Source organism: Acanthopagrus latus, chromosome 22 (assembly GCF_904848185.1).
Source record: "Acanthopagrus latus isolate v.2019 chromosome 22, fAcaLat1.1, whole genome shotgun sequence".
In the NCBI taxonomy this organism is placed as follows: domain Eukaryota; kingdom Metazoa; phylum Chordata; class Actinopteri; order Spariformes; family Sparidae; genus Acanthopagrus; species Acanthopagrus latus.
The window spans coordinates 21,137,817-21,147,824 of NC_051060.1; the positions used below are offsets into that span (position 1 = coordinate 21,137,817).

Genomic DNA, 10,008 nt, shown 5'->3' on the forward strand with positions numbered 1-10,008 from the left:
TTAATCGTGTCATGACCCCGAAGAGCACTGGGTCGCTGCTCTCCTGTGTTTCACCTTCTCCTCGATGTGAACTTCTGGAAAATCTGATGCCTATTTATTCTGATGTTTTCTGTTTCTTGGCTTATTATCTCGTGTGGCCTGTTTCTCCTCCAGGTCACCACGCTGGAGAGCTGCGACTCGACACTTTACATACATTATATAATCATTTCTATCAGATATCCTGTCAACGCAAATTGATTTTGTCTTGTCTGTCCGACCTGGGAGAGGGATCCGTCCTCTGTGGCCCGTTAAAAGGTTGTTTTTTTAATCAATACGGCAAGTTTGACCTCACTCAGATCGAGGTGGTGGATTCAGGATGTTTAAGGGCCAGAGGCAAAAAACTAAAAAAAGGGGCACCACAGCGCAGAAAGTGTTGTAAAAGTTGCATTGAAGAGAGGGCACTTCAACATGTTACGTCCACTGGAAGGGCACCCTAGAAGGCACTTTATCACGTTTAATCCACCACAGGAGCATCTGAAAGGGCACTTTAGCAGCATCTTTTTGACCAAGGAGAGTCCACCACTGAACATATCGGTCACATAAGTTTTGATACTTTGGTACTTTAACTTATTGTAATTGTGATTGTGAGACGTTTTACTTGTGATGCAGTATTTCACATTGTTGTATTAGCGCTCCTCACGTATAGAGCTAAAACAATGCGTGACATTAAGAGTGTTAGGGTTTGGAATTAAACACTCCAGATTCGAGTTTCTTTACAAACAGGAAATAAATCATACAAACAGCGGTGAAGTTTACGGAGCTACTCGAGTGGTTTCATGCAAAAGTGCCTGTTTCGTTATAATCTGGTGATGGAAGCGGCTCCCTCAGTCAGCCGTCAGCTGATCTGAACATCACCCAGCCTGAATCTATGATGTCATAACAGCATTCCCCCTGCTGAGCTCATTGCCTTTTTTTTTTTTTTTTTTAATGACCTAATTGGCAAAACTGCGATGTGGGCTAATTGAGCTTGGCGTGTGTGCGCGAGCCCTCTCCGTTCACCTGCGGGAGTGAACCAATGGCTGCTCTCCTCCTCTCTCTCTCTCTTTCTCTCTCTCTCGGTTCAACAGTGGCTCGTTTGTTTGTTCTCACTGAACCCAAAGTAGCCTGTTAAAGGCCCACATTACACCCGCAATAAATACCAGAGCTGTATGTACCACAAAGTTTGCCACCACACACATACAGACAGACACACGCAGGGAGGGTGTGATATCCAGGTGACCACATCTGGCATCCACGCAGCCAATCATAACACCAGCGAGCTCACGCGCTGCTGTGCCCCCTTATCGCTGACCTTGTGTCAGTCTATCCCGCGGACAAAGCACTATTATCGCTTTGGTATTACACTTTGGTGGCGGCTGCTGCTGCTGCTGGTGGTGGTGGTAGAGGAGGAGGAGGAGGAGGAAGAGGAGGAGGAGGAGGAGGAGGTGGTGGTGGTGGTGGAGGAGGAGGGGTGACTATGATAACATTGCACGGCCAGTCCGACTGAGTACCACTCCCTGGGAATCTCCTTCATCATCATGGCCATTATCTGCCTCTGCAACGTCCTCCAGACATAAGTGTACACACGCACACACACACACACACACAGAGAAAAAAAAAAGAAGCGTGCACAAAAGCGGAGAGCTGGCCGCTCCGCTCCGCCTCAACACAAACACACAGCGCAACGAGGAAAAGGAGATAATGTGGAGCAGCTACTCACCGCGCCGTGCAGCGGGCACCACCTCCGTCTGAGCCTCAATGGTGCGAGGGGAGCCAGCCGGGCCACCTTGTCGTCCACACGGCGAGGTTACAGACAAGTCCGCCTGGCGCGTCCGTCCGGCTGCAGCCTCAACTCGAGGAAATAAACACGAATGTGTCGCCGATGTTTCTCTCCACTCCACCCCGGAGAGAGAGAGAGAGGGAGGGAGGGAGAGAGAGAGACCCCTGCCTTTTCTTTTTTTTTTCTTTAAACGCGAGGCAGAGAGGAGACGGAGCCAACTCTCTTCTCTCCTCAGCACTCCTCGCCGACAGACGAGCAGCTTTCTTTTTTCTCTTCCCCTATCCCATCCGCTCCTCCGACGCCAGCACGGCTGCAAACCTCAGAGTGTTGCTGCTGGAGAAATCCCGCACACACACGCACACACACACACACACGGGCACGCGCACGATCACGCACACACGTCGCTTATATCCGTCACTTGGCGTAAACACTGTACGCAGCTTTCAGTTTGCGCACCAGTCGCTGTGTGTGTGTGTGTGTGTGTGTGTGTGTGTGTGTGTGTGTGTGTGTGTGTGTGTGTGTGTGTGTTGCTGAACAACAACTAGCAGCACAACATGACTGACTGCAGCGCTGACAGACGGGGGTGGGCTGGCTGCCCCCCCTCACTCCTCCTCCACCTCCTCCACCCCTCCTGACGCGCAAAGTGTAGGAATAGTCTGAAAAAGTGTCTGCGGTCCAAACACTGCACACTTCCAGAGGAAACAACTGTGTGGTTTGTTTTGTTTTGTTTTTTTTGTTTTTTTTTACATAACAGCAGCAAGAACATCCTCATCCTACTTCTGTGCTGGAGCATGTGATGGCAACATGGTGAGTCTTTTAAAGGGGTATCCACGCGTAACTGCAGGAGAGACGGGTTCGGCAGTTCTGGAGCCGACCCGGGTAACTTTCTGCGCCGTGGCGTTAATTGGACACACGGAGGTGGCTGTCAGGGAGCTGTGCACCGAGCAGCAGTGGGAGTCAGGCCAGGAGAGCGTCTCCTGTGCGGCTCCGTGCCAAAGTCTGCAAGTATGGCTCCCAATAAAGATTTTTTTTATTATTATTATTCTATATAATCAAACACGAGCCTGAATCCAGCAGTGTGTGTTAATGTCATTTTAATATTATTTTTTTTAGAAATATACCCCATAAAAATGTCATCTCAACCAACTGAAGTTGAATTCCTCCTGCATCTATTTTAAAGGAGCCGTCCATCCAAAATTTAAAACTCAGTCGTAACCTGCTCACCGCCACGCTGACGGAAACATCAGGTGAAGTTTTGTCGTCCACAAAACATTCCTGGAGCCTCACAGCCAAACAGCGTTCTGCCAAACTGGTGAAGAAGATGGAGACTAGTTTTGAAAAATAAACTCAGGTGGCCTTGTGCAGCTCGTCAAGTCCCCAGAAGCCTTGAGATCCCGAATTGCGTTGAGAAGATGTTATTGACGTCCCTTTTATATCAGTAATCTTTATTGTAGCCGCTAAAAGCGTCACTCTGAAGTGGGTGCAGAGCTCGACAGCGTGTCAAGGGTGTAAATATACAATAATGTAATCTCTCAGCTTCTGGAGACTTTCATAACCTTGGATTTTATGATTTATGTTCTCTCTCACAGTCTTTTTCATCGGCAGTGGTGCAAGTAGTGACTGAATTTTGTATTTTAGGTCGAACTTACCCTTTAAAACGTTATTCTGTATTGGTTTCATGGATAATTAGAATAACTGATAATAGACAGGATAGTTTTCTTGCACAGTGGGACAAGTTGGTCTCTGATCTTCATTGGAAAATTGTATGAGTGGTTTAGAGTTCAGACTCAGCTTTCTGCTCCAGGACACATTAATGAAGACGTCTGTCGCTGTTAAAGTCTGAACCCACTTGAAAGGTGGCGTCACTGCGACCACATGGACAAAAAGCTCTTCAGATTTATCAACTTTTGTCATCAAGTCTAAATGCGACACCTAATTGGATTGAAGTTTTATTTCATTTGGAAACAAAGTCAAAGATTTTCACCTTGGTGATAAATATTCATCTGTGGCTGTGGGAAAAAAAAAAAAAAAAGCAGATGTCTGAAACCACGAGACGAGATCCACATCAACCGAGCGTCTCAGTTTTTGAGCGTCCTCGATAACCTCCACTTCACACCCTTCATTCACTCCACAGACAAGCGATTTCTGAACACCCAACAGTGTCACCACAAGTGTCAAACACATTTTATATTGACGAGCTGGCGACTGAATGTAATTCATCCACCGAGCGATGTAACCGGCGAGGATGCGTTCTGATGGCTGCAGCATTTTAATGTAGCATTGCAGCCGAGTTGCCGCGGTCCAAGTCCAAGTCATGTAAAAGTCAGATCTTCATTTCTTTTTTGGCAAAGTCTCCACTTTGAATAATCCACACAGGAACATTATAAAAAGAGAATTTACTGTGTGACTCAGAGTTCAGGCTGCGATCAGAGCAGATATTCTAACACATTTGAGCCACAGGTGTTAATAATATGATCCTGTACTTTTCTGTCGGTGACGTGTCAAAATCTCTTACACAAGAAAAAGAAAAAGACTGTTTCATTACCAGGATTCTTACCTTTATAGAGCACAATCACAAAGACCACAGTGAGGAATTCCATTAAACACACATTCATGGTCCTCAAAGGTTGAACCACACTGATTTTGTGACTTTTCCACCACAAGGTTGACACACGTTCATGTGAGTCAGATCAAAATAGGAATCTGTCCCATACTTTCAAACCTGCAAAGCAAAAGTCGTCATCTCAGCTGTACTTTGAGTTAAAGCTGGCACAACTCCTTTCTTTTTTTTTGCGAGGCTCATTGCTTCCTTCTTTTCTTCAAGCATTTTTCTTTGCTTGGCCTGTCTGGTAGTATAAACCATGACCATGTGCACTGGGATTGGCAGCTTTCCACCATTGCTGGTGTCAAATCCGGAACAAGAGGATCCTGCTCTTTGCATGTTTGCAAGGCAGACAGGTCCGCCTCCTTGTGGAGCTCTCTGTCCTGATTGGTTAAAGTGGGCGGGGATACAGGAAACAGTCATGGGTTACTTATGAAATACTTTAACAAAGATTACTGTTGGTATATAGAGCTAGTTTACACTTAATTTAATCATAGAATAACACTTGCAGCAGCTTTAAACACAAATCATCAAATGCTAGCAACCCCATGACAAACATGTTAGCGTTGATACTGTGAGCATGTTAGCATACTGATGTTATTTAGCCCAAAGCACTGCTGTGCATATAAGTACAGCCTCACAGACCCAATAGCGTGGCTGAAGAGGGTTTTGAATAATTGCTGTGACGCTAACCTGATGCAAAAACCCATGTTATTTCTGTCTAATAAGGGGTATTTTAGTTGGGGGTTTTCCACGTCCAGTGAGTGTGGAAACCAAATCAGGAAGACGGAGGATTTTGATTTGTGGAAAACCCCAACTTGCCCATGTCTCACCACATCAGACTGAAACAATGATTTCTGTTAGAATGACAGTGAAAAACAATGCTACACGAAAACATCCGCTAAAAGCAATCAGTAACCTTTGCTAATAGACAGACACGACGATTTCAATCAATTCAGTGTGATCAGGTCTGATTGATAATTACTGGAACGTGACAAAGGACAACCTCCCACGCTGTCCAGGCTCATTACACAACTCTTAGTTTACCCGTTTATTGCCTGTGTAGGGCTTATCCCTTAATTACACACACACACACACACACACACACACACACACAGTGGGATTCACAATTAAGCTGAATCAGGGCCTGGCTGAAGGGAACGTCTGCTAACAAGACGATGCACTACAAGAGGAAAGAAAAACAAGCTGGAACATGAACTGGTCCTGTGTGAACAGCAGGGTCCAGAAGCACCATTATGTTTGTGTTTGTCCACCACACACAGACACACAAAATCATTATACACACACACACACACACACACACACACACACACACACTTACATGTAGATGAGCTTGTCATCTAAATCTCGTCATATTGGTTTTGACACAGTGACCACATTTGCTGATTCTTTTACCCTGAAACAGGAAGTTTCCACCAGAGTGTTTCCCTCTGAAGGCCAAAACTGAAAATTTAATGGTGGGCAATGGGCCAAAAGCAAACACCTATTGTATTATATTGTATTGCTCAGTGGCTATGTTGCATTGTGGGTAATGTAGGCGGCAGGTTTTTAAAAGGAAGAAGAACGTGTGGAGTAAAAAAAGGCAATATCTCTGTTGTATTTTATTGTGTTCTGTTGTTTTGTTGTATTGACTTTGAGTCCAGCGGTGTTGTAGGAGTGCTCTGTTACACCAGTGGACTGCTGTTCAAAACCCTGGCACCCACATTACCCACAATGCAACTTTGCCACCGACTGACATCACTGGAGGCAGTTTATCAGATTACATGCAGCTTCCTCTGCAGCCACAAAAGGCTTTTTTACTGTGTTTTTTCACATGCAGTAGTTCTCTTGAAGACCTGTTGACACACTTTAAAGCAACATTATGTAATTTTTTACCTCAAAATTACAGCTTCAAAATCATTTTGATGCTACCAGGTCTTTTAATAGGGTGAACGGTAGAGTTACCCTTTAATAATTAGGAATCAGACATTTTAAAGAGCACTTTTACCTCACAAAACCACATGAATAGTCATTGAGTCATTTTAATTGCGCAGCTCTGGTTTGGAGACACGACTGACACCGTCAACTCAAAATAATTACTAGTAAATTGCATGTAACTGTATCAGGTATACTATATATTGTATATAAGGCAGATAAGCTGCTGAGTTTCTCAAGGTCTAGCCATTTTTGTCACTGCTCTTGCTTTAATCCACCTCTGGTATTTCTATCTCAGTGTCTCAGTTATATTTCGGGAAGAGGTAACAGGGAGCTCCATTTACAGCATCCCCTCATAATTTGTATAACTTTAGATGCCATAAAGTTAACCGCTTGCAGAAGGGTAAAGAGGGACATGTTAAGAAAGATGTCATTAAGTGGATATATTTTTTTTTATTGTCAGACACAATATATCATGTGGAAAAAACACCAAAAGACAAACAAAGTGAGGCGGAGAGCTTGTTACATAGGATCCAAATGAGCTCTTGCAGGAATTGCACTCTGTGATGTCAGCCAGTGGAAAAACATGTCACCGCTGTAAATCACACACTGCACTGGTCTCAAGATGAAGCTTTGAAAGGCTCAGAGGTAAAACTTTAATGATTCCCAGCCTCATATGTTTCCAGCATCTCCCTTTGTTTTTTCCCTTTCTCTATAATGAGCACAGCCAATCAAGGATCTAGGTTCTTGCCACCTTTGAGGACTTGATAACAACGGGTTTCTGGTCAGTGATGCGGCAAAGTGGGCAGAGACAAAACACACTCCAACATCTGCTGCCGAGGAGGTCGTATCACCATCTGCTTCTGTGAACCGAACACAGGAGGGACAGATTTTGTGCGATCCTTCTTTTTCGAGAATGATTGGATCCGCTGGCCACCTCTTCAACGTACGAATCTGCATTTCTATCATGGGAATTGTGGGTAATGCGTTTCTCATCGTCTGCGTCACTCAGACCAAGTTCACCCGGGTTAAAACCTTCGAGTTGTTTCTTTTGGGACTGGCTGTGGCCAACTTGGAGGACATCCTCGTCGTGAACGTGTACGACATCATAACCATCCAGAGCTCCTCCATCGGCTCAAACATTTTGTTGTGTCGCTTTCTCAAGTTCCTGACCGTGTTCGGGGAAATTACCAGCATCCTCTTCACCGTCCTCATCAGCATCTTCCGGTACCAGAAGCTGAGAGACGCCGGCAAGAGGGTCAACCTCCCGATCTACCTGGACAGCATCAGGTTGGCCTGGATGGTGAGCGGAGCCTGCGTGATGCTCTCTATATTACTAAGTGTTCCCATCTTCACCATCAGCCTTCAGGGCCGTGTGGAAAACGGCACAAGAAACATAGGCTGCCCCCCCGACTTCTTTCAGTGTAGTAAAACGTATTGTCCCGTACCCAATGGCATTTTCAAGTACCTGTTCATCATCCTGTGCAACCTGCTGCCTCTGATCATCGTCACGGTCACCGGCTGCCTCATCGTCGTCGTGCTGCTGAACCAGAGGAAGACGGTGACGCCGGTGGTGAGCGTGAGCGGCTCGAGCCAGCTGGGCAGGAAGAGCAGAGGAGGTCTGAGGCACCAGCGAAGCACGATAGCTGTTCTGGCAGCTATGGGATTGTTCCAGGTGGACTGGACGCTCTACCTGATCTTCCAGCTGACTTTCAGCCCTGCCGACCTTCCCTATTGGGGTGAAATGGAGTTCTTTATCTCAACTTCCTATACATCCATCAGTCCCTATGTGTATGGGATTGGGAATAATCTGTTCTCTCTTAAGAACTTAATGAAGAGGTAGTCTGAAGCTCATTTTCGGGGTTAGGTCTTGTTTTGAGTGATAGAATCGAAATGAAACAAATGTAATGTGATTTTTGCATGCCAATAAAAGCTGTATGTTGCAAACTGATGATGATTTTATGTCACTAAATTCACTGAGTTACTTCAGGGAAAGAAGACATTTTTTAAAAACTTCTCCTTCCCTTGATTTAAATCTAATATGAATATATATGAAAAGCTCCTCCGGGCAGAATTTTGCATTCAATCTTTCAGACTCATTTCTATATTTTGCATAACAAAAGCAGTGAAGGGCCTTCAGTCTTTAGGCTGAAAAACAAACCCCCTTTTGCTCCTGCAGACGCTCTTTATAAAACACCTACAAGTCTCTGCTTCGCTCTGAAAAATGCAAACTCACACGTCGCCTTATTTTTCAATGCAATTCTGCACCTAACATCTGTTTATGCATGAACTCAGACACCGTACGGACCTGCATAACATGTTTACACCATAACAAACTCAGTGAATAAGCAATTCTGTTCCCCCACAGAGATCCAGCAGCGACAGCTTAATCCTTGCATGTCTTTCGTCTCCACAGCAGCTTTAAATTTGTGGATAGGATGTGCAGCCGCGCGCTGCAGGTAGATGTGACACTGACCACTAAAGCGATCGTTAAATCCCATTCCCTTAAAGGGTTTTCTGCTCATGCATTAAGGCTCTTCTGCCAACAGTGTTTGCAACAGTAGACCGACTGGTTCCTGCTGAGAGTGAAAGTTATGACTCGCAGATCAGATATTAGTCACTGAGAATGAGCATGACTAATTTAGTGAGATGTATTTAGATGTAGGTGATATTAGACCTCTGCTGATATGTGGTTGAATGGGCCTTTTAAATTGGATTTTTTTATTATTAGAAATATCTACAGTAAAAGCTTAAGATGCTTAAGTATCATACCGCACAGCAAACTATAACATTAACTTTAGTACCCCCGAATTATTAAATACCACAAAACATACTGTGTCCAAGTCTTCTTTTTCTCTTTTTTACATCTTGAGTTAGACCCTAAATGGGCCCTGTTTAGTTTTGGAGAAGATATTCAAGCTCAGAATATTTAATATTTACAATATTATTGAGGTAGTAATACAAACTCATAAATATATATATATTTTTTTTCCATAACTGAATAAACAAGCTGTTCTAAGAGGAAAATAAGATGGCAGGGTCCGCCACGTATAAACAAAGTAAAACAGTATGAAGTTGTGCCGTCCTTGAAGGTCAAGTTGACTATTCAGTTTATTCAGTCATGGGGACGATCGTGTTTGTTTATTTCGTTTGTTTGGGAATTTAAAAAAAAAATAGATTTGACAGTTATTGTTTGTTATGTTCATAAAATAAGAGAATACAGAGAAATGTATTAAAGTGTTCTTACACTGGACTATATTTTCTGCAGATATTTATAACAGCTTGGACAACATACATCTCATTAAGATATCCTTCAGTATTTATGCAGTGTCGCAAAATAAGCACGTGGTGGTAAAATAATAAGAATGTGTTGTTCTTGTTAATTATAATATGAAAAAATATATATTTTGTGCTACCTGTGTTGTTGCTGTGACTGTTTATGCACAACTGTTTCACTCTGCTTTAGTTATTTATACCTGCATATCTTTTAATTGAACATTTTAAATCCACTATCTAAATGGTGCAATAAACACATCCACACCTGTTTTGTTCCTCTGGAAAAAAAAAAAAAAAAGGATGTGATGTCAGAGTCATTTTATGGGAAGTTGTGTGGAGTGAGTGCCTATTGTCTTTAAATGTATCAGCTACATGGGAACAGCTTCTCAGTGCATTG

At 43.8% G+C, this 10,008-nt stretch overlaps 2 protein-coding genes across 2 annotated transcripts in view; one reads left to right on the plus strand and one right to left on the minus strand.

The window, feature by feature from the left end:
- Window positions 1-2,129, minus strand: part of LOC119012935 (bromo adjacent homology domain-containing 1 protein-like) — a 32,219-nt gene extending 30,090 nt beyond the window's left edge. Inside the window, exon 1 of the mRNA XM_037087181.1 lies at window positions 1,739-2,129. The gene's annotated coding sequence lies outside the window, so the exon portion shown is untranslated. The remainder of the gene's footprint in view (window positions 1-1,738) is intronic.
- A 4,758-nt stretch (window positions 2,130-6,887) lies between these two features.
- On the plus strand, window positions 6,888-8,332 carry LOC119012619. The gene has a single exon (XM_037086610.1). The coding sequence runs from the start codon at window positions 7,252-7,254 to the stop codon at window positions 8,176-8,178; it is 927 nt and encodes a 308-aa protein (XP_036942505.1). The 5' UTR covers window positions 6,888-7,251; the 3' UTR covers window positions 8,179-8,332.
- Window positions 8,333-10,008: the final 1,676 nt, after the last annotated feature.